The 23883-nt window shown below is 45.6% G+C and overlaps 1 protein-coding gene across 1 annotated transcript; it reads left to right on the top strand.

Annotated features, from left to right (window-relative positions):
- Positions 1-6423: 6423 nt before the first annotated feature.
- LOC309521264 (solute carrier family 22 member 6-A-like) lies at positions 6424-22213 on the top strand. The gene is made up of 10 exons (XM_082203580.1): positions 6424-6860; positions 10317-10420; positions 13185-13339; positions 14380-14548; positions 15266-15389; positions 16097-16212; positions 17111-17325; positions 18894-19002; positions 20157-20360; positions 21314-22213. Exons 1-10 carry the CDS (start codon positions 6477-6479, stop codon positions 21402-21404), a joined length of 1671 nt encoding a protein of 556 aa, XP_082059706.1. The 5' UTR covers positions 6424-6476; the 3' UTR covers positions 21405-22213.
- Positions 22214-23883: the final 1670 nt, after the last annotated feature.

Below are 23883 nucleotides of genomic sequence, written 5' to 3' on the forward strand. Positions count from 1 at the left end.
AAAAAAAAAAAAAGAGAGAGAGAGAGAGAGAGAGAGAGAGAGAGAGAGCTAGCGTCTTATAATTTGATCTTTACTTTTTCCTTTTATACCCCAGGGGGGAAAAGGGAATAGGACTCTCCCATTTTCAGTTGCTGGGAGGACTCAGTGCAATAACAATAAAGATGAAGGTGCCTCTGAACACGTGCAGAGTGCATTTCCTCATTCTAAGGGGCCCACTTATCATTTTAGAAAGCAGTCCCAACCTACACCTATCTCATACCTAGAAACGAAACAAACTACCATTGCTCCTTCTAGGGCCACATTCATACCATAGATTAAAGGCACTATGATGCCATGGCTTTCCCCAAAGAATTCCAGTATTTTTAAGGGTGTTGAAAGTTGTAGGAGATCCCTATTTCCCCTCACAGAGCTACAATTCCCAGAGTTCCCTGTGAAGAGGGGTTGACTGGACTCCGTTGGTTTCCAGGTGGGAGTTGATCACGGTGTGGATTTGCCAAGCATGCCTTTCTTTTAGCACGTTTCTCCCTGAGTTTGAGTGTCTTCAAAACCCATGACACCTTTGGTAAAGGCTGTTCTCCAACTGGAGCGCTCACAGGCCTGTGTTTCCCAGTTGTCAGTGTTTATACTACATATTTTTAGATTTGCCTTGAGACAGTCTTTAAACCTCTTTTGTTGACCCACCAGCATTCCGCTTTCCATTTTTAAGTTCGGAATAGAGTAGTTGCTTTGGAAGATGATCAGCCATCCATACAACATGACTAGTCCAACAAAATTGATGCTGAAGAATCATTGCTTCAACACTGGTGATCTTTGCTTCTTCCAGTACACTGATATTAGTTCGCCTGTCTTCCAAAGTGATGTGTAAAAATTTTCGGAGACACCATTGATGGAATCTTTCGAGAAGTTGGAGAATTCTGTGGTGACCTATGTAACATTTGTAAGCTCCTTTATATCATATTTTGTGTTTTAGCTTATATTATTTAATTCCAATTAACATTAAACTCTTAACTATCTTCACCTTCCCTACAGTAATACTCAAGAAACATGCCACAGGTAGTTTCAATGCTTTCTTTTTATTATGTTTTGAAAGATGTGACCCATGCAAAACTTTTGCATCCTTGAGAATCTTATCTGTAACTTGGATAAGTGTTTTCCCAAAAAGTATAATCAGAGCTTTCCATACTTTTCATGCTGGTGGCACACTTTTTAGACATGCATTGTTTCCCAACACAGTATTTCAGTTTTACTAGCAAACCGGAGGTTAAACTAACCCCTTTCCATTCCCAGGAGGAACATGGGGAGCCTTCGCGTGACACAACTGCACACTGCAGCCAACACGCTAACATGTCTCAACACACAGTTTAGAAAGCTCTGGTATAAATCAACTTTTTTCCACCTGTGGAAATATACATAATGAGCTAATGTTTCATGGGCAAGTGTCAAACTTATGGTAATATTGGAAATTGGGAAATGTGTGTGGGGGGGGAGCTTTTCTGGCAAATAACTTGTGACCAATGTAACGTGACCAATATAACATGTGAAAATTCATTGACAGACACCCACAAATAAATGCCTCCAAAGCAAGACCCTGTGCATGTGACATTTTACTATGCATTCAACAAGTTGCAGATCAACATCAAGATCATGTGGGAAGTTTCAATGCCTGTGGCAATTTACACTTAGCTATGGCAATACCCATGTGATTTGTCTGTTTTCCACCCAATTTTTATCATTTGCAGGGAAGACAAATGTCACAGAAGTCCCCATCTTTAAAAAGATTTCATACTAATGAATATCATATTGGCTAACTGCTTTCTTTCCAATTTCCTAGTCTCACATTCAACAATAACAAAGCTGCCAACTGACACAAGTACTTCTGCAACTGTTCCTGCTTCTGCATTTTATTTCAGCACAATTACATTTCCCATCAGGACATTATTCTTTGTGTTAGTGGTGTTTGTTGAAATATTATGTTAAAACTCATTCACACTTTGTGTTCAGACCTGCCTTTAACCTTTACTGAAGTTGTATTGTTGCCTGAGGCAAGGCAAGAGGCCTTCAGCTCATGAGGTGAATTTTTGTATCCCTAGATCAGGAGTGGGGAACCTCCAACCCATGGGCCAGCCTTGGCCCACCAGGCTTCCCCATTTGGCCCATGAGGAAATTTGGGGCAAGCCATAAGTAACAGCAGAGCTTGACCGAAAGGGTGGGGCTAGCCCAATGCTGCTTTGTGTAGCTCCCAAAGAGCCTGACCAACAGCACCGCACAAAGCGAGGACCTAGCGCTAAGCAGGATCGATCCCCCTTCACACAAGCTGACACAAAGAAAGAGGGATCCTGTTGAGTTTGGGTGAACATCCAAAACTCAGCCCGAAGCAGGATCACACCCTGCCATCAGAAGAGCAGGTGGGCATAACACCACAAAATACATTGTTTGACTGCCAGAAGTTTAATGTCATCTGTTGAGCTAGGGTTGCCATATTTCAATAAGTAAAAACCAGGACACCCCAAAATTGTTGAGCTTTTTTTAAAAGATCCAGGACAAAGCACTGCCTAGTAGAAAGAGAGATGTGTGATGGAATCCAAAGCTGAGACTAAGGGAGAAGGAATATTTGCGGGGATACTGTGAGCCCCTCCATCTAATGCTCAGGTTATGTTCAAATGAAACCATATAGCCTAAAGACACCACAGTCTCTGCTCACCTTCATTCCAAGAAAATGTGTTACTGCTATCCGGATGGGCACTTCTGCACGATAGCTCAGCAAAAGTGGAGAACATCCTACCAGCGGCCTAGGCATTTATGTTATACAACGTTTCAGGATTTCATCAGGAAGGTACAGGACATGCACTGATTGGAGATGAAGCTGTTTGTCTACCTCAAAACTATTGGACGTGTCTAACTGCCCTGATATACCATCATGAGCACAAATGATCATGAATGCAGAATAAAAAGGATGTCTGAAGGGGCCCTTGGACTGGTCTTTAGTGAGCATTTGTTCTGACTTGTTTGCAGGGCAGTAATACAACAATAAGCATTTGTCCTGTGTTCACCCTAACTTGCTTGCAGGGTGTTTACATGTCTTCCTGTTAACCATTCGTTCATCCCGTACTTTGCAATGTGCTTCCCAGACCAAAACCTTTATCCAGTGCTAGAGATCTTTTGGAAGTTTTTGCGAGAGACCAGGCTTTAGAAACAATTATAACTCAGGAGAAATAGCATCCTGGCCAGTAGGTGGCAATAATCAGGCCCCTTCTGTGGCCTTGCAGCACCATAGAAATAAATCCTGAGTTAAGATAAGAGTTTTTGTTTTCTTTTTTACAAGCACATCCCTGTTTTAATCTGAGAAATGTTGGTGGGTAAGAAATACTGCCTGGCCAAGATCTTTGCTTCTGTTAATACTGGCAGAAAGCAGGAATCTTTTTCCTTAAAGGAAGCGCTGTTGTTTTTTAAAAAGCACACACTGTCCAGCTGGTTTCTCCTTTCTGACATAAAACACTGTAAAGGCCGGCTCTGAAGGCCTGTGTCCAACGCCACCTGTGTGGCTAAAGGAAGGATGGAAGGAAGGAAGGATAACAGGACTGCTGGGTTGGATTGCAATAGTAATAATAATAATAAACCCACACAAACGCTTGTTTCTCTTTTCCAAAATTTGGATCCAGTTCTCGAGTCTCCTTCCCAACTGCAACCTCCTTTCCCTGAGGGCCATTACATCTCCCATCTCCATAGCAATGGATAAGGCGGCCATTTTATGTCTGTCAGGGGAGGGGAGGGGTGGGCCTGCCTTAGTTTCCTCTCACGTTGTCTATGAAGTGCAAGGAAAGAGAAGAGGGAGAGGGGAGCATATGAGAAGGGAGCCAGTGGTCATTTGTCAAGAATCACAAGGCGGCGGTCAACTTGCCCCACCTGCATTTCCCCACATCTTTTCCCTCCAGCCCCAACTCGGTCAGTTTTTTCTGATTGAGGTCTAGCAATTTGCCTCTCTGCAAAAGGAGAGAGGGACAAGAGCAATAAAACAATAGCCCCTCAGGAAAGCTGAGGAAGCAAGATGAGGGGGAGAGTACGTAGATGGGGAAAGTGGAGTCATGAAGAAGAAGAAGAAGAAGAGTTTGGATTTGATATCCCGCCTTTCACTCCCCTTCAGGAGTCTCAAAGTGGCTAACAATCTCCTTTCCCTTCCTCCCCCACAACAAACACTCTGTGAGGTGAGTGGGGCTGAGAGACTTCAAAGAAGTGTGACTGGCCCAAGGTCACCCAGCAGCTGCATGTGGAGGAGCGGAGACACGAACCCGGTTTCCCAGATTACGTGACTACCGCTCTTAACCACTACACCACACTGGCCCCTCCATCTCCCTGGCAGGGCTCCTGTGCCCTCCACAGATGCTTGACAGGCAGAAACCCAACAGGTGAAGAAGAAACCAGAGGCCTTTCTCCTGGGCATTGTCGGCCAATTGGTGTCAAAGAAAGATAGAACTTTCTTTATGTACACTACTACAGCAGCAAGAATACTTATCGCAAAGTATTGGAAGACACAAGATCTACCCACCCTGGAAGAATGGCAGATGAAAGTGATGGACTACATGACATTGGCTGAGATGACTGGCAGAATCCGTGACCAGGGAAAGGAGGCGGCGGAAGAAGAATGGAAGAAGTTTAAAATCTACCTTAAGGACTATTATAAACTTGATGAATGTTAGAATGTCGAGGTTTAAAGAAAGAAAGGGTTACAGTGTTATAAGATTGGACTGAAGGAAAGACTAAGAGGATAGAGGTTTGAGAGAAACAATTGGAAATTGCTAAAAATTTTGGACATCGGGATGCAGAAAGGGGAGGTATGGGGGTGTCTGAGAAACAAGGTTTTAGGGAAAAAAGGTTATGAAACTATACATGTTTGTATGTCTCTATATATGTTTGTATTGTCTTAAAAAACTTGTAAAACCAATAAAAAAATTTATTAAAAAAAAAAGAAACCCAACAGGTGAAGTGCTCCACTTAATCCCCATGCCAGGGGGAAATCAGAGGGATTTGTAGTGTGTATGAAGAGAAAATAGATATGTACGAAGCGGCACAAGTTGAAAGAGGGAGCTTCTGAAGCCCCTTTGTGTCATTGCGGTGAGCCAGTAATTAAAAAATGATGCAGACAAGCATCTGCTAAAAGTGAAATTTATATGCAGTTTTGCTGGTTTCTTAGGCAGCTTTATACAGTATTTAAATCTGAACTGAACTGAAAATTAATGGACTTAAATCCTCCATGTCTGTTGATGCCAGTGGGTCTACTCTGAGTAGGAGTTGAAAAGATGCAGCCTAGTGGCACAATACCTATGCTTGTAATACATGGAAGATGAAGAAAGCTTGTTTTTTGCTGCTCTGGAGGGTAGGACTCAAACCATTGGATTCAAATTATAGAAAACTTAATAAAAAGCATTAAAAAAAAAAGATTCAAGTTACAAGAAAGGAGAGTCCGACTAAATGTTAGGAAGAACTTTCTGATGATAAGTGGCAGTGGAATGGACTCCCTTGGAAGGTGCTAGACTCTCCTTCCTTGGATGTTTTAAAGAAGAGGCTGGACGGCCATCTGTCATGGATGCTTTAGCTGAGATCCCTGCACTGCAGGGGGTTGGACTAGATGACCCTCGGGAACATTTCCAACTCTACAATTCTGTGATTCTATGACTCATTAAAAGCCTGGAATGTCTGTCAAAACGAGAGAGTTGTGTAATGAGTCATGTAATGAGGGAGCCTTGGTGGGGAGGGTATTGAAGATACGGTATGACTTCCAGAGCAGCCACCTAATCGCTACAGGGCTGCAAAGTCTGTGGGTCACTTCAGCCCACACCCCGGAATGGCAAGTTGAGGGGTGGCTCTCAGGACAGCCTGGATCGGTCCCAGTTAAAGTTAATCCCTAACACTGACGTGTGAATCATACACTCAGCCTCGTGAAATCAGGGTCAGAAAGAGCCCCAGGCGCACTTTGTGCTAGAATACAACCCAGATGTTTCCTCTCAACTCTCCCCCTTTTGGCACTCTCTGACCCCCTCCACCACCACCAAACCACTGTCATCCTTTAACCAGGGCATTGATGATGGACTTTAAATATCGCCCCCAAGTGATGCTTCCTCCCCAGCCGGTTTGTTGGAGGTTGAGACTCACGGGGCAGAAATAAAGCCCAGCCCCTTTGAGAGGCTCCCAGCAAAGGTTGCCACCATCAAGAAGGCTTCTCCCATGGGATGTACCACACTGCCCTGAGTCGGAAAGATGTTTATCTCGTGATCCAAGGAGATAAATTCCAACGCACCTCCGAAGGTCTTGGCAAGGTTTTATGGCAACCTCCAAAACCCATCTTAGTGGCCAACGGGTGTCTAGTCCCATTGTTGTGTTGATTGCCAGGCATCTGGTTTTGGTTGCCGGTGATTGGTAGACTTGTCATAAACTGATAACTGCAACTTAAACCAGAGCATCGTGCTCTCCAGCCAGGCGCAATGGGTTTTGCCGAGCTCCTGGAACACGTTGGCAGCATGGGACGCTTCCAGATCATCCATGTGGTCTTGTTGTCCCTCCCCATTTTCATGATGGCCAGTCACATGATCCTGCAGAACTTCACCGCAGGTACCCCAGGCCACCACTGCTTGGTCCACCACCACAATGGCACTTCCGGGAACCAAAGTCTGGAAGCAGAGGATCTCCTCAAGGTCTCCATCCCCATGGATGAGAAAGGGCAGCCCGAGCAATGTCGCCGCTTCATCCACCACCAGGGGCAGCTCCTGAATGCCACCATAGCGAACTGGACCGAGATGGACACGGAGACATGCAAGGATGGGTGGGTGTACGACAAGACGGTCTTCCCAAGCACCATCGTCACCGAGGTGAGGACCAGCGTTGCTCAGGGCCAGGCTGCTGAGTTGGTGGGTGTTGTTCTAAGTCAGGGGTGAGCAGCCTTTTCTCCATCCAAGGGCCACGCTTCCTTTGAGGCGATCCCTTTGGGGCCGCATGGTGGTAATGGGCAAGGCCACCGAAAGAGGTGGGGCCAGATTCAGAAGTGGGAGGGGCTACCAGGCTACAGCTCATTTGGTAGAGCATGAGATTCTTAATCTCAAGGTTGTGGGTTCGATTCCCACCTTGGGCAAAAGATTCCTGCATTGCAGGAGATTGGACTAGATAACTCTTGTGGTTAGGGCTGGGAGATATATTGCTATATCATCCAAAACCAATGTGAAGTGATATCGGCTTCATAATTTTTGACCCAGCAGTTTATCGCATATCATGATATGTGTGTGTGTGCCCTGCAAAAATCACAATGTGGGGGAAACTGTGAAGTCAGCCAATGCTTTTCTCGATTCCTGCAGCCCCTGTTATCTCTGCCGGCTCAGCTCTCCCCTGCCTCCTGCCAGGGGGCAGAGAGTCACAAGGGCAGGCGCTGGCAAAAGCACGATTCAGGAAAAAACATGAATCCAGCCAATGCCTCTCCATAGCTCCATGCTTACTTCAGACATTGTGATCTATCGGTATATCACGATATTTAGCTGGTGATATGACACTGTTGAAAACCAGATATCGCCCAGCCTTGCTTGTGGTCCCTTCCAACTCTACAGTTCTAGGATTCTATCCCCTCTTCTCTTTTCCTACCATCCTGCTCTTTCTGTGGCCCCCTCTTCTGACTTTCCCTTTCTGAAGTCCTCTTCTCTTTGTATCTTCCTCCCATCCAGCAGGATGCCCTGAGAGGGACAGATTGTGCTTGCCATCTTTCCAATCAGCCACAGAGAGGGCTTTTGGCACTTAAGATTCAGGACTGACAAAAGAAAGTCCTTCTTCGCACAGTGCATAGTTGGAACTATGGAATCAGCCCCGCCCCCCACAAGAATTGGTGATGGCCACCAACTTGGATGGATTGAAAAGAGGTTTAGACAAATTCATGGAGGTAACGGCTGTCAGGGGCTAGCAACTATGATGGCTATGCTCTGCCTCCATACTCAGAGGCGGTATGCTTCTCCTGGATAGCTCAGCTGGTAGAGCGTTGGGCTCATAATCTCAGGGTCATGGGTTTGAGCCCCACGTTGGGCAAAAGACTCCTGCATTGCAGGGCTTTGGACAAGATGACACTTGTGGTTCCTTCCAACTCTACAATTCTACCAGTTGCCAGAAATTGCAAGAGCAGAGGGTGTTGCTGTTGCTCTCAGGGCTTCCCAGAGGCAGCTAGTTAGCCACTGTGAGAACTGGATTAGATAGGACCCCTTTGGCCTGATCCAGCAGCTCAAGCTCCTATTGTGCTCTTACGTTCTTAGATCAAGGGCTGCAGGAATTTAGGCAGGTTGCCTGTTCCTTTACTAAGCACACCAAGAGGCATTTTGAGGTCAGGGCTTGCGTGTATCGTGGACTGCTGAAGTTTGCATCACACACCAGCACAGAGTAGGGTCCCAGGTAGGTGCAGAATTTAGTTTTCTTGAGATCTCAATTGGCAGGCATATGTCTACCCACCATGCCTGTGGTAGGCAAGCTAGAAGCACCTCATGTTGTATAGTCACAAGTCTAAGGAGATCCCTACTGGATCGGAGCAGGCTTCAGAAGGAAATAATAATAATAATAATAATAATAATAAATTTATACCCCACCATTTGGCTGGGTTTCCCCAGCCATTCTGGGAGGCTTCCAGCACAGCATGAGGACAAAAGCCCTTCCCTTTTTGAATGAATGAATTTATTATTTCGGTCACAGACCAGTTCCAGTCCACATACAATATCAAGGAAGTCATAAAAAACGATAGGGATACATTTGAATTTGCAATTAGGTATAACAGGGACAATACAGATATAGCAACAGTTTAAAAATATATAAATTAAAACTTGGTCATTAACATATAACCTAAAATTATCATTTAAAACCTTAATCATTATGATAGTACAGCTTGTTCCCTAAGTTTTATGGCAATCACACAGAATTTGGCTACCCTTAATGTAATCTCAGGATCCATGTCCTCTACCAGGGATTTTAGACATTGAAGTTCAGATTCATTTGGGTATTTTTGCATAGCAGGGGTAATAAATACTGAGTGTATATCCCCATAGAAATGGCAGCGTAACAAGGCATGAGAGACAGTTTCTACCTATATCAAGTCACAGGGGCAGACTCGTTCCACGTATGATTTACCCTCAAATCTGCCCTGCAATAAGGCAGATGGCAGCACGTTGAATCTAGCGAGGGGAAATGACCGTCTGCATTTAGGTATTTGTAATTTTGACAAATAATTTGCTGGGGTAAATACCTGATCCCTCCCTGCACATTTGGTAATTAATGGTAGACACCTCTTGTTCATGGGGACTCCATTTAGCTGCCCTATAATCATAGAACCAGAGAGTTGGAAGGGACCCTGAGAGCCATCTAGTCCAACCCCCTGCAGTGCAGGAATTGCAGCTAAAGAATCTCTGAGAGATGGCCACCCAACCTCTGCTTAAAAACCTTGCAAGGAAGGAGAGCCCACCACCCCCTGAGGGTGTCTGTTCTGCTGTCAAACTGCTCTTATGGTCAGAAAGCTCCTCCTGATGTTGAGTCAGAACCTCCTTTCTTATAACTTGAATCCATTGGTTCAGATCCTTACCCTCCAGAGCAGGAGAAAATGAGCTTGCTCCATCTTCCCTAGTTCAGTGTTGTTGATAGACGCCACAACATCAGAGCGTCAAAGGAGCGCACTAGATCATCTAGTCCGGCATCTTTCTTCTCACGGTGGCCAATCAGACTCCTGGAGGAAACCCAGAAGCAGGGCTTGAAGTCACTAGCCTTTGTGGTCTATTGTTTTTAAAAAAGATATTTATTAAAGTTTTTAAAGTATAACAGTAAAAATGAAAAATAAAAAGAAACATACAAAATAAAAACAGTTAAAAAAACACACATTGATTTTCCATAACATATCTTCCTTACACTTATTTCCCCGGACCTCCTCGTACCTCCCTTTTTTGTATTCCACTTCAGTTTGTTAGTTCAGCAAATCCTTACCATTAAGCTTTTACCCTTTTGTAAACCTTTTTTCCTATCTCTTAAAGCATAACAGCTGGAAACCACTTAGTTTCTATCCAACATCCTTCTAGCATTCGTTAATTTTACAATATTTCTGTAAATAGTCTTTAAATTTCTTCCAGTCTTCTGGAAGATGAAGGTGATTGATTACATGGAACTGGCAGAAATGACTGGCAGAATTCGAGACCAGGGAGAAGAGTCGGTGAAAGTAGCCTTTGTGGTCTAACTAAGGAGGGAAGAGATTCAGCACCACCCAGGGCTTTATGAATCGTTTTGTTTTCTCTTCTCTGCCGCCCCCTCCCGCCCTGTTGCAGTGGGACCTGGTGTGCTCTGCGCGAGCTTTGAAGCAGATGGCTCAGTCCATCTACATGGCTGGCGTGCTGGTGGGAGGAATTGTCTATGGAGGCCTCTCAGACAGGTGAGGAGAGCCAGCAAATTGTTTGTTTTCATTCATTTATGTTATTTCAATGGTTCTCCCACCTTCCTTCCAACATGGAAGCCAAGGCGATGTGTTTAAGTTTCCCAGGTGTTCGTCCAAGCAAACACACCAGATCCAGACCAGCTCAGCTTCAGCAGAGTGATGACTTGATGTGCCATTAGGCCATATTCTGGGCCTACTGGAATTCTCTAGAGATTCTGAGATGCTGAGAAATGTCTATGGAGCATGTACAAAGTGCTGTTCTGCAATTGACAGAGCAGCCTTAGCTTGCTTGTTAACAACATACTTTAGAGGCGACTGCAGTAGTATGCAGAGAGAGTATATAAATTGTTTAAATGGCTATAAATAAATGCCTTCAAAGAGCTACACTAGTATTGCATTGAAGATATGCCTGCTATTTGTTTTATTTTGTTTTTATGGTGTTTTATTGGCTTTATATTATGCATTTCTCTCTTTTTTTGCACTTCTAGGGTATCCTAAGGTTGTATCCAATCTTAGTGCCGCCCAGAGTAGACTCACAGAAATTAAAGGGCATGACTAATGTAGGGCTGTTGCTTTGAATGGGCCTACTCTGAGTAGGTACAGCCTTTGATGTTTAGTGGTCTCAACATTTTGTAAAATCATCATCATTATCATCACATAATTAAATTTTGCACACATCTGAAATGTGGCAGCATTTTCAAAGCCAACTTTTAGAATTTCAGCCACTGTTGGTGATGGTTTTCGAAACTCACCTGTGAAGGATGCTTAAATTGCAGGATTCCATACTGCTTTTGATGCCTCCTAGAAATTGTTTTTGCTTAGACAAGCCTATCCAGATAGCACAAAGTTGACATGTATTTTAACATGTATCAAATTAATTATTGTGTTTTTAAACTTTTTTTAAAAGTTATCTTGTTTTAAACTCCGAATTTTATTGATAATGTATATTTTATTTAATGCACACAAATCCCATTTTACACACACACAATTTAAGGGCTCTGTGGAAGGACACATGCATTCCATTGCTGAAGCTTCCAGGTTCAATGCTGGGCACCCACAGTTCAAGGAAAATATAGGAAGCCATTGATCCATCTTGCTCAGTACTGTATACACTGACAGGCAGCAACTGTCCTCAAATAGTAGGCAGTGGGAAAGACCCTTTCCTGCCTGAGTTCCCAGAGAACCAGGATAGCTACTGCCAACCAGAGCAGATAACACCAGGCCAGACAGAGAAGCAGCCTGTCCTGCTGTGAGGGAGGTCAGAGGTGGAGCATTTGCTCTACGTGTGCCCAGTTCTGGGGGAGCTTGAGGCCCACAGGCGAAATCAAGGCAAAGGCAGGACCTTGGACAGCACCAGGCACAAGGTCCTCCAGCTGCAGATGCAGAAGATTGTTGAGTTTTCTTTGGAGGGTGTGCTCTGTGAGATGTAATTGACCCAATAGCAACACATTAGCGGTGACTGTCCACTCATCAGCTAAAAAATTTTTTTGCTGATTAATTTATAACACATCAAAACCAAAACCAATTTAATATTAATTTAATACATCCCCCCAAAAAAACTGGTTTCCCACTCTCTCAGATATATTCCAATTCATCCACTTTTACACGCTGCACAGATTTGTCTCTAACTAATATCAATTTCTCTTTTTCTGCAAATTCCTCATCCTCATCCTTCGTCTGTCCCTCTACCACCTTCCCCAATAGTCGCCACACTGTTGCTGTCTGGAGGCGAACTTTTACGCTATAGCACAAAAAAGCGGGGCAAATAAAATAAATAAATAAAATGGAGTGTTTGTGGTATGAGAAGAAGAAGTAGAAGAAGAGTTTGGATTTGATATCCTGCTTTATCACTACCCGAAGGAGTCTCAAAGCAGCTAACATTCTCCTTTCCCTTCCTCCCCCACAACAAACACTCTGTGAGGTGAGTGGGGCTGAGAGACTTCAGAGAAGTGTGACTGGCCCAAGGTCACCCAGCAGCTGCATGTGGAGGAGTGGAGACGCAAACCTGGTTCCCCAGATTACGAGACTACCGCTCTTAACCACTACACCACACTGGCTCTCAGTGAGATGGCTCGCATGTGTGCCTGAACTCTGATAACGACTCTTTGCTTGCCTAGACAGAGTCTAGAGAAACATGTGTGTGCATGTGAGCCTACAAGTACCAAGGTCAACTGTGCATCCATTATTGCTCCCGGTTTTGCCTCTGGTCACACACACCAAATGACAAGTTGCCCCTGGATGGTTGCCTTGGGGAAAATGTGGCCCTCTAGCCAAAAAAGGGCTAGACAGATATAGCCTTTGATGCTGTCTAAGGGACCTTCCAGGGACACGGGTGGTGCTGTGGGTTAAACCACAGAGCCTAGGGCTTGCCGATCAGAAGGTTGGCGGTTCAAATTCCCCGCGACGGGGTGAGCTCCCGTTGCTCAGTCCCAGCTCCTGTCAACCTAGCAGTTCAAAAGCACACAGTGCAAGTAGATAAATAGGTACTGCTTTGGTGGAGAGGTAAACGGCGTTTCCGGGCACTGCTCTGGTTCGCCAGAAGCGGCTTAGTCATGCTGGCCACATGACCCGGAAGCTGTACGCCGGCTCCCTCAGCCAATAAAGTGAGATGAGCATCACAACCCCAGAGTCATCTGTGACTGGGCCAAACGGTCAGGGGGCCCTTTACCTTTAAGGGACCTTCCAATGTCCCTGCCAGGAGTTGCTTCTCAAAAGTCTCTCTCTTTCTTCCTCTCTTCTCCCTTCCTCTGCTTCCTCGCAGGTTTGGACGGCGGCTGATTCTCATCTGGTCCTGCCTGCAACTGGCTGTCACAGGGACGGCCTCCGCCTTCTCCCCCACCTTCAGTGCCTACTGCACCCTTCGCTTCCTGACAGGGATGGCCTACTCTGGCACTGTCCTCAATATCTTCTCTCTGTGTGAGTTGGATTCCCCTCCCCTTCCCGTTTACACCCACTCCTCACTTTAAGCCAGAAATGTGGCCCTTCAGTTCTCTTTGCCTGGCCCGCAGGACTCTCCCCAGCCTATGTTCCTCACTGATCCTGCCTGCCCCCCACCCCCTGTAAATGTTTTGGCCTGTCTGGAATATGTCCTTGAACTCTGATAAGGCTTCTTGCTTGCCTGGATAGAGAGGGGTGTGAGTGAGCAAATCATGTGTGTAGAAACTAGGCTGCTGTAGAAAGGTAAGATTTGCCTTTTTCTGGCTGTGTCTGCTTTTGCTTCTGGCCCCACTCACCACTGGCATGTGGGCCGCAGGAGGTTATTATTTATCATTTTCAATTTATTAAATTTATATACCGCCCTTTGTCAAAATATCTCAGGATGGTTCACAGAATAGGAAAGGTTGCCCAGAAGGAAATGCGTACCTGTCAACTGCCCTGGAAAAACTGGGACATCCTGGGGTTTTTTCCTGTGAGAGCATGGCAGCTATTTTATTATGTGAGCTGCCCTGAGACCTCCAGGTATAGGGTGGTATATAAATTCAAATAAAATGAAGAAGAAGAAGAAGAAGAAGAAGAAGAAGAAGAAGAAGAAGAAGAAGAAGCAGCAGCAGCAGCAGCAGCAGCAGCAGCAGCAGAAGCAGCAGCAGCTTGCTCTCTTGTGAGCCAAGATCTCACCCCGAAAAAAGCATTTCCCCCCCATCACATGACCCAGAAGATGGTGTCTAGATTTTGGCCACGTCATATTGGAGGGTATGGAAACATGACCCTCATGCCAAAAAGTGGGGTGGGGGACTGACTCAGGATAAATGAGTGTGGCTGCAGAGGTAATAGTCTGAGGTGAGTCCCAAAGGCTAGGTAGAGGGGCCTGGAGGGCCACATTTGGCCCCTGGGGACTGAGATTCTCTTTCCTTGAGGTACATGAAGTGAATAGCAACACCACAGTCCAGTAAGGTGTCACCTGGAGGGGGCAGACTGCCTCCCACAGCTTCCGTTTCTCTCCCTGCTCCCCCCGCCAGGTGTGGAATGGACGCCCACGAGGACCCGGCCCTTGCTGTCGACCTACAACGGCTTGGCCTACACGGTTGGACAGATGATCCTGGCAGGGTTGGCCTACCTCATCCCAGAGTGGCGCTGGCTGCAGCTGGCTGTCTCCTTGCCCTATTTCCTCTTCTTCATCTACTCCTGGTAATGTCTTTGCGTAGCTGTGGTTTTAGGGTGGAGAAGGGAAGGAGCAAACCTGTCAAGTTGGGTTCCTCTCAGTTTCTCATTGTCCTCCTTCCCCCCCCCAGTCTTTGGTTCACATCCGTCTGCAATCTCTACAATAAAGATTCCGCAGCATTTTAGTATGAATTTCTCCTGACATAGGCAAAATTATGTACAAATATGCCTATCTTGATTAAAAAAACAAACAACCATGCACAGATTCGTCTTAGCTCTTTATTTGGGTACCTGAGAAAGAGAAGTCTCTGACCTTATGAGAGCCACAGAGTCCTCTGCCGACACGCAGAATTCAAAAGATTTTTAATGCATAGTCCCATCATATGAAATATAATGCTCACTTCCTCAAAATGAAGCAGAAGGTACAAGGAAAAGTTCTCAAAAATAAACCGTCTATATGGCAGCACTTTCCTGTTCTGGCAGTTTGTGGTCACAGCATTAAAGCAGAAATTTCACACTTTTTTTATAGCTAGCTGTCAGCTTCACCCTCCTTCTCATTTTTGAACTAGGACAGAGTCCATATCTCCAATCTAACTGATTTCTCTGATACCTAAAAGGCACATTTTCCCATAGCCATGACGCCTCGCCTAAATGTCCCTCAGTCTGGAGGGGCCCTTGTTGACTCTGGGATGTGTACCTCATCTTTATATTCCTTACTTCACTGTCTTGCACCCAACCCAACAGGTGGTTTTCTGAATCAGCCCGCTGGCTAGTGTTGGCCGGGAAGCCAGAGCAGGCTGTGAAGGAACTGAAGAGGGCAGCCAGGATGAACGGGAAGCCTGAAGCCAGTGACAAGCTAAATGTAGAGGTGAAATTGGGAGGACGGACACACACACACACACACCAACTAACTTGTTCATGTATTACATTTGTAGCTGACCTTTCCTCTAAGGAAACCAAGGCTGTGTACACAATTCTCTCCAAAATTCTATCCCCACAATAACCTTGAGTGGTAGACCAGTCTGAGATAAGGATGGGGAAGAAATTTGGCTGGGTTTGCATTTTGATTGGAACTGACCTGGTTTGCACTGTTTGCAAATAAATTTCCCATTAAATAATGTTGTTTTGTATGCTATTTTACTAATATGTGCATTTCTATGGACACCTTATGCATTTTTTGTACAAATTACTCGTCCAGAGAAGCAAATTGCAATATTTGGAGGTGTGAAATTCAAAGGAAGGCAATGTTTTTGCTCACATATTGTTTCAGAAAATGTGAATCAGGTAGATTTGCCTTTAAATGAGAATGGAATCAAATGTAAGTGTTCTTATCTGCAAAATAGATTTGGCTAACAGTACTCTTAGTGCAGGCAAAGAGAGGAAATGGCCAACTATTTGATTCTGGCAAAGATTCAAGAGCCCATAGTGGTTTCTATCTTCTTGCTATACCTTCAAACCTTCCAGCTTTGATACTTATAAAAACTGGGAGTGGGGAGAAGCAAAACCTCAGTTCCCCTTCCAGATATTTCCTGCTTGTGCCCAGTAGCCAGAGAATTCTTTTTTCCTCCCTGCCAGCTCTTGAGATCCAACATGAAGGAAGAAATGGCATCCCTGAAATCCAGCTATACCATTGTGGACTTGGTGCGGACTCCAACCATGCGCAGGATCTCTTGCTGCCTCTGCTTTGTGTGGTGAGTTCTGACAGGAGAGATGTCCATGGGCCGTGCAATTCCACAATTAGTGGAGTCTCCCTTTGCTGTGCAGTTTCTAGTAGTGTAAAACCACAGGCTCCAGCCCTCAAATCATGAAATTACATTGAATGGCAGTGGCAGGGGTAGAATTCTCAAAACCTGCACCCACCCACTGTCAGTACCATGAAATGTGGTTGTTAGTTAACAGTTGCAGATATAGGCAAAGTGGGACTTGAAAGAAAATGCTGGAGGGTGGAGCATTCTTGGCTCATCATTCCAGCTAGCCATGTCCTTCTGTACGTTACCAGAGTGGTAGCCAAAATTTCACCCTCCAAGTGTTGTTAGACTCCAGCTTCCACCAGGCTTCTAGCTAGCATAGCCAACGACAACAAGGATCATTAGGATGAGAATGGTGATTATGAATTCTTAAATTTGTATACCACCCTATAACCACAGGTCTCAGGGCGGTTACAACATAAAATCGCAATATAAAAACACAAAATACATAACAAAAACAACCAAATAACACCCACACACACACACACCACACACATTTTAAAAGAGCATTGGATGTCAATCAGCTAAAGGCCTGGTTAAAGAGGAACGTTTTCGCCAGGCACCTAATGGTGTATAATGAAGGTGCCAGCTGAACCTCCCTGGGGGAGCATTTCACAAAGGGGGAGCCACTGCAAAAAAGGCCTGTTCTTGTGTTGCCGCTCCCAGACCTCTCGTGGAGGAGGCACACAAAAAAGGGCCTCAGAAGATGATCTCAGGTTCCGGGCAGGTTCATATGGAGAGAGGCAGCCCTTGAGATATTGCAGTCCTGAGCCATTTGATGTGGGGTTGGACTAAATGACCCTTGAGTTCCCTTCCAGCTCTCTCATTCTTCCACCCCCAGGTTCTCCACCAGTTTTGCCTATTATGGGCTGGTCATGGACCTCCAGCACTTCGGCATCAACATCTACTTGATCCAGCTGGTTTTTGGGGCGGTTGACTTCCCAGCCAAGTTTATCTCGGTCCTCACCATCAGTTACATTGGGCGCCGGTTCACCCAAGCTGCCACACTCGTCCTTGCAGGGCTGACCATCCTGGCTAACATCTTTGTTCCACAAGGTCAGAGAGGAGGTTCTTCTTCTGCCTAGAGGTGTGGGTGGTGCTAAGAATTATCTGAGCACACCACATCAAGCCAATTGGCAATGGATGGTGTGGAATGGAGAAGTGCTGTGTTATCCTGGAGATGGAACAACGGGGGTCTCTTCTGGGCTTGAAGTTGCACATTGTGCTCATCTTCAGGACCTCAGACAGTTCCCCGTGGAGAAGGGTAGATTTAGAACGGATACAGAAAAGGAATCGAGGCAACCCAGCATGTAGCTCCAGGAGGCTCTGGAGCCAATTGAGGGCTGATGTTAGGGGTTAGGGAGCCTATTCACCCCGAAGGCCACATTGTTATCTGGGCAGCATTCCAGGGGCCACATTTGCAGAGCCAGAGACAAAAGTGGGTCAGAAGCAACAGGAAGCGAAGAGTTGGTGGAAGAAGATTGGAAAAAATTCAAAGTATATTTACAGAAATATTGCAAAATTAATGAATGTTAGAAGGATGTTGGAATGAAGCTATGTGGCTTTAGCAGAAATGCTATAAAGAATTAAGTAAAAATAGATTGTTAATGGGCCAAAGTGGAAAATTCAAGGTTAGATTGTGTTAAGATAAATTATAGAACAAAAATGGAGAAAGATGGAAAGGATTTGCTGAAATAGCTAATTGAACTAGAATACAAAAAAGGGAGGTGTGAGGAGGTCGATGAAACAAGTAAATGAAAGGTAAAGGTACGGAATATTGGATGTGTTTTTAAATGTTTTTGTTTTTTATGTTGTTTAGCTGTATTGTTTTTTGTTTTTATTTTTATTTTTGATGTATTGTAAGGTATTGTTTTGTTCTGTTTAACTTTTTATTGTTTTTTCTTCTTTTTTCTGTAATTATTAAATCCCTAATAAATATTATTTATTAAAAAAAAAAAACAGAAGCAACAGGAAGCTACCTTACACCAAGTCAGATCATTGCTCCATCTATGTCAACACTGACTACACTGAGCAGCAGTGGCTCTTCAAGGTTTCAACCTTTCCCAGTCCTACCTGGGGATGCCATTAGGGATTGAACCTGGGACCTTCTATATGCAAGGCAGATGCTCTACCACTGAGCTGCAGCCCCAAAGTGGAGGCAGAGCAACAGATCTGACCCTTACCATTTCACAATAGGTGGCATTCCAGCCACACAGAAGCTGGGAGTTTCCACACATACACATGTCTAACAACCAGGTAAACAGGAGACATTAGGTGGTAGGCAACTCATTCTTCACCCAGAGTAGGCCCATGAATTTCACTGAGTCTGCTCTGCATAAAAATTAGTTGACGACCACCCATGATCCCAGTTCCAGAGCACAGAGAGGACTGGAAGGCCTCATTCAGCCTGCACGATGGAGGCCTGTAGCTCCATGCCAGAGTGCAGACAGTCGCAGGTTCAATCCCTCCACCTCCACATAGGTCCAGGGAAGACTGCACGAAGAGCTGCTGCCTCCCAGCGTAGCTTCTGTCAGTCACAGAGAAGAGTGCAAGGCTTCATTCCAGGAAATGGGCCAGTGGAGAACCCTTAATGTATCACCAAGCTTTTCCTTCCTTTCCCCCAGATATGCCCACCACACGGGCTGCCTTGGCTGTCTTTGGGAAGGGGTGTTTGGCTGCCGCATTCAACTGCATCTATTTGTACACTGGAGAACTTTATCCAACGGTGCTCCGGTAAGTGAGGAGAATAGGTGTGTGAGAGAGACACGTCTTCTAGGGGGCTGCTGAAGAATAGATTGGCCTCAAAAAGCAGGGGACACCTGTGGCCTGGGGGGTGTGGCCCTTTCACATCGCTTGCTCACCTCCTCCTCTTCAGTGCTACCCTTTTCCTTTAGGGGTGAGGAAGCTTTTTCAGACCAGGGGCCACATTCCCTTCTGGAAAATCTTCTGGGGGCCACATGCCAGTGGTGGGTGGAGCCAGAGGTAAAAGTGGGCAGAGCAATGAATGTGATCCCCCCCCCTTTGCATGGTAGGTGAACTTCTACACACACAACTTTCTCTGCCAGGCAAGCCAGGGGCATTAGCAGAGTCCAAGGACACATTCCAGCCAGGCAAAGGCACTCAGGATGTGAAGCCAGGCCAGTGAGGGGGGTGGTCTGGGGAGATGGTCACAATTAGCCTCTGGGGCAGAAGCCCCCCACCCTTGCACTAAACTAGAATGGGAGGTTTTGAGGTGCAAGAGCTCACTGTAGCCAAACACTTCACAAGAGTCCAAAAATTCCCTCTGTTATTATTATGCACACACCCAACAGCAGCAGTTACCCAATTTGTTAGGATCAGTGATGGCCGCAATCCTATGCCTAGTTTTGCAGGTGCAAGCTCCACTAACCTCAATAGTACTTTCTTCTGACTGCATGCTTTGAAATACAAGGAGCTTTCACCAAAGATCGACAACCAGCGGAAGTGCAGCCTTTAGCTTTTAAGTAGAAATGCAAGTAATCTTGCAGAGAAGCACCACCATTTCAACTGCTAGCATGAAGCAGGAACCCCATCAAAGAAAAGGGCAGGCAGCCTCTGTTTGGTTCCTTGCTTCATTTGCTGACTTCCTCTATGGCTAAACTGTAATAGGCAAAGTTGAAGGCCTCATTATCACTGCGTTCAGATAGATGACAACATCACACCTGCTCTGAAGGTTAAAAAAAGGCTGATAACTACCCCCTGTAGAGGGGGAGGGAGGACTGAGCCTTTATTCTGCTGTGTACCTTGAAGGGTGTGGGTTTTCCAGTTCCTGTTACAGGGAGTGGGGCTGCATTTACTGTGCCTCCTTTGCGGACGCCGGATGGGTCCACTAAGCTGTGTGGATAATACTTTTGCTTCTTGACTTGCAGGCAGACTGGCATGGGTCTAGGCAACACCTTGTCTCGCTTGGGTGGCATATCAGCCCCCCTGGTGAAGATATCCGGTGAGTACTTCCCTTACCTGCCGCACCTGATCTACGGTACTGCCCCTGTGGTGTCTGGGATCGCTGCCATCTTCCTGCCAGAAACCCGCAATGCCTCGCTGCCAGAAACAATCGAGCAGGTTGAGAACAGGTGAGCGTTGAAGCTGTCAGGACACTTCCCAACATTCCTCATAGGAGGAAGGGAAGCTGCCTTATCTTCTTCTTTGGCGATCACTCATAGCTGAGTGAAATTGTCTTCCATGAACATGGTCTTAATGGTGTGTCCATAGGTGACTTTGGAGGCCAATTCTGGACCCACACGTCCTTCCACAGTGGGGACATAGGTTTCTGGGTGGGAGTTGATCACAGTGAAGGTTTGCCAAACATGCCTTCCTCTTAGCACATTTCTCCCTTTTGTGCTGAGTTCAAGCATCTTCCAAGTCCACGGCACCTTTGGTAAAGGCTGTTCTCCAGCTGGAGCGCTCACAGGCCAGTGTTTCCCAATTGTCTGTGTTTATACGTACTACATTTTTTTAGATTTGCCTTGAGACAGTCTTTAAATCTCTTTTGTTGACCCACCAGCATTATGCTTTCCATTTTTAAGTTCAGAATAGAGTAGTTGCTTTGGAAGACAATAATCAGGCATCTGAACTTGACCAGTCCAACAAAGTTGATGTTGAAGAATTGCTTTGATACTGGTGATGTTTGCTTCTTCCAGTACATTGGTATTAGTTTGCCTGTCTTTCCAAGTGATATGTAATTTTTTTTGGAGACACTGTTGATGAAATATTTCAAGTTGGAGATGGTGTTTATAAGTGGTCCATGTTTCACAAGCATACAGTAAGGTTGGTAGCGCAAGCATTTTGGTTTACGAAAGGGGTGCATGGGTTGCCAGTTGTGAAATACATTGGCATTATTTTCAGCTCTTACTCCACTAGATGCTCTACCACTGAGCTGTGGACCTTACACACACACACACAGCACCCCCTACTTATTGGTTTGCCCCATTTGATCTACAAAGTGCCGTCAGCTGCACAGGCATACATTATATCATTATTGGGGGGAGTAGCAAACTGTATTTCATGGACCTTCTGTCTTGTTCAGATCTCAGGGCCAGAAGGACCCAAAGCAGCAACAGCAAATGGAGGCACTTCTCAACGCCACCAAGCCTGAAACCACAAAGGATGCTGTTTAAGGAGAGGAGAGAATAGCTTGTGGACTGACTTTGGGGGGTGTTCAGTTCTTGCTGCTTGAGGTTAATCTTACCCTTTGGAAAAAGGCTGACGTGCTCCGTGCTCTGTGTTCAGAAAGACAGACTGGATGGCATCACTCAAGGGGACAAAAAATCTGGACTTCCTGTAATGGGTGGACTTGATGGTATTTGGACTCTGATGCTGTTTGGCTTGCATTCTTGATCTGCTTTCCTCCAGGCTGATGAAACTTCATTTCTAAAATGTGAGGTGGAATACAGGAAGCTGCTTCTTACCAAGCCAGATCCTACTAGGTCAGTATTGTCTACACCAGCCTTTGCCAACTGGACACCTCCAGATGTTTGGGACTCCAACTCCCATCAGCACAGCTAATGACCAGGGGCAATGGGTGATTCAGAGTCCAAAACATTGGGGGGGGGGTGACCCAGGCTGGTGCAGGCTGACCTACGCTGAAGAACAGTAGAGCTACGGGGCTTCCTCCCACCCTCAGCCTTAACAGGAGATGCTGAAGAGAGCTAGCAGAGGAAATGAATATCGTTTGCATTTTAATGAGATGGTGGCTGTAGTGTATTCAGTGGCCAGGGAAATGCAAAGTGTGGGACGAAGAGATGATTTACTGGAAGACATATAACTGCCATGCGAGCAAATTGGGATGAATGCAGGACCTTGTATAACCTCCCTGCGGACAAATAATAACGAATGTGCAATAAAGATCTGCAATAATCTAAGCTCTGCTTAAGCTTTGTGCAGGCAAGTTGGGATAAATCCTGAATAAACATATTGTCTGAAGGAACCCCATTGTCCAGTCTTTTTTTAAAAAGCAACAACAACAACAAAACCCAACACAATTTTTATTGGTTTTTAAACAAATACAAACACAATAACCACAAAACATTTACCCAGCAGTACATCTAAGGGTGCTTATTTTTTCCTATTGTCTTACTTCATTGAACATTCATCCTGTTTTGATTTGCATTCATACGTCTTCCTGTTCATCATTAAGTCCATCCCACATGTTCCAGCACATTTCCCCATTGCTTTCCTCACTGTAAAAAGTCTCATTGTTTTCTTCTTGTTGCTGTCAATGGATTTGTTGTGCTTCAGCTGTGCAAACCTGGACTCGTCCAGTATGCACTTGAATCCGTCCTCCAAAACACTGAGCCCAATCCTGCCTTCCACCTCTTTCCACCTGGGCCATTCCTCTGCCCCCACCTGAAAGTTGCTTCCTAGGCAGCCACCTCCACATTCATTTTCTTCCCTCCCAGGATCTGCTTGTCCTTCATGAAGCCCTGGAACAAATAAGAACACAGTTCAGCTTAGTCTCTGGCCCTGTTGCTCTTGGCCGGTGGTTTGGAGACTACAGAGACGGAAATGCAATGCAAGGGGAAAAAAGGTTCAGTGGGGTTTTTTTCTAAAGGCTCCAAGGCACTTCACACAGATCGGTTAACACCCTTCCTTCCTCCCCCCTCTGCCTTCCCTTTGTTTTCTTGCGCTCTTGCGTTATGGAACAGCAGGGCTCTCTTACACAGCCATGTGACTGAGGCTGCGAGTGTCTCAGTGGGGACTCCATTGCTTGCTTACCGACCAACTTTAAGAGATCCAAAAGTGAGATGCTCCGGCTCCCCCATCTCTTATCTGAAGCCCGTGTTGCCCAGTCACTGATCATGAGAAGGGGCGGAGGCAGTGGCATCTTTGCATGGTGGGAATGCCATGCAGGGGCAAATGAGATCAGTGGGGTGGAAAATTCCATCTGCCAATTTCAATTTCTCCCAGTTTCTCCTCCCCCCCCCCACTCTTAAGCTCGGTTCTCAACATTTCTAAACAGTCTGTGAATTATTTTTTTAAAGTCCTCCTAAACAGTTCATCAACATTGCAGTGCAATCTTTTCCTCATATACAAATCTTTGCCAAGCAATTTCCCCTAATACAATGCCTTTTGGTATGTTGCTTTCACTAATGTATACAGTGGTGCCTCGGGTTACAGGCGCTTCAGGTTACAGACTCCGGTAACTCAGAAATAGTACCTTGGATTAAGAACTTTGCTTCAGGATGAGAACAGAAATCGTGTGGTGGCAGTGCGGCGGCAGCAGGAGGCCCCATTAGCTAAAGTGGTGCTTCAGGTTAAGAACAGTTTCAGGTTAAGTACGGACCTCCAGAATGAATTAAGTTCTTAATCCCAGGTACCACTGTATGCACTACATATGCATAATTCTTTTTGTACACATTACTTGGCAAGAGAGCGTCATTGCCAAATTCAGATAAGTGCACGTTTCAAGGGATGCCGGCTGTGAGTCAGTTTGCATGTTTCTTTGGGAAGTGCAAAGAAATGGAATCACCTTTCTCTCTCTCCCCCCCCCCCCCACCGACACTGGGATCCCCGATTAGGAGCCTATGGGGGCCAGTGGCTTCTCCCAGCCTTTGCCATGAGGGGCCCAGGTCCCCAGGCTGAAAAGGAACAGGCTTG

The sequence above is a fragment of the Podarcis vaucheri genome (assembly GCF_965113315.1).
Source record: "Podarcis vaucheri genome assembly, chromosome: 16".
Lineage (NCBI taxonomy): Eukaryota > Metazoa > Chordata > Lepidosauria > Squamata > Lacertidae > Podarcis > Podarcis vaucheri.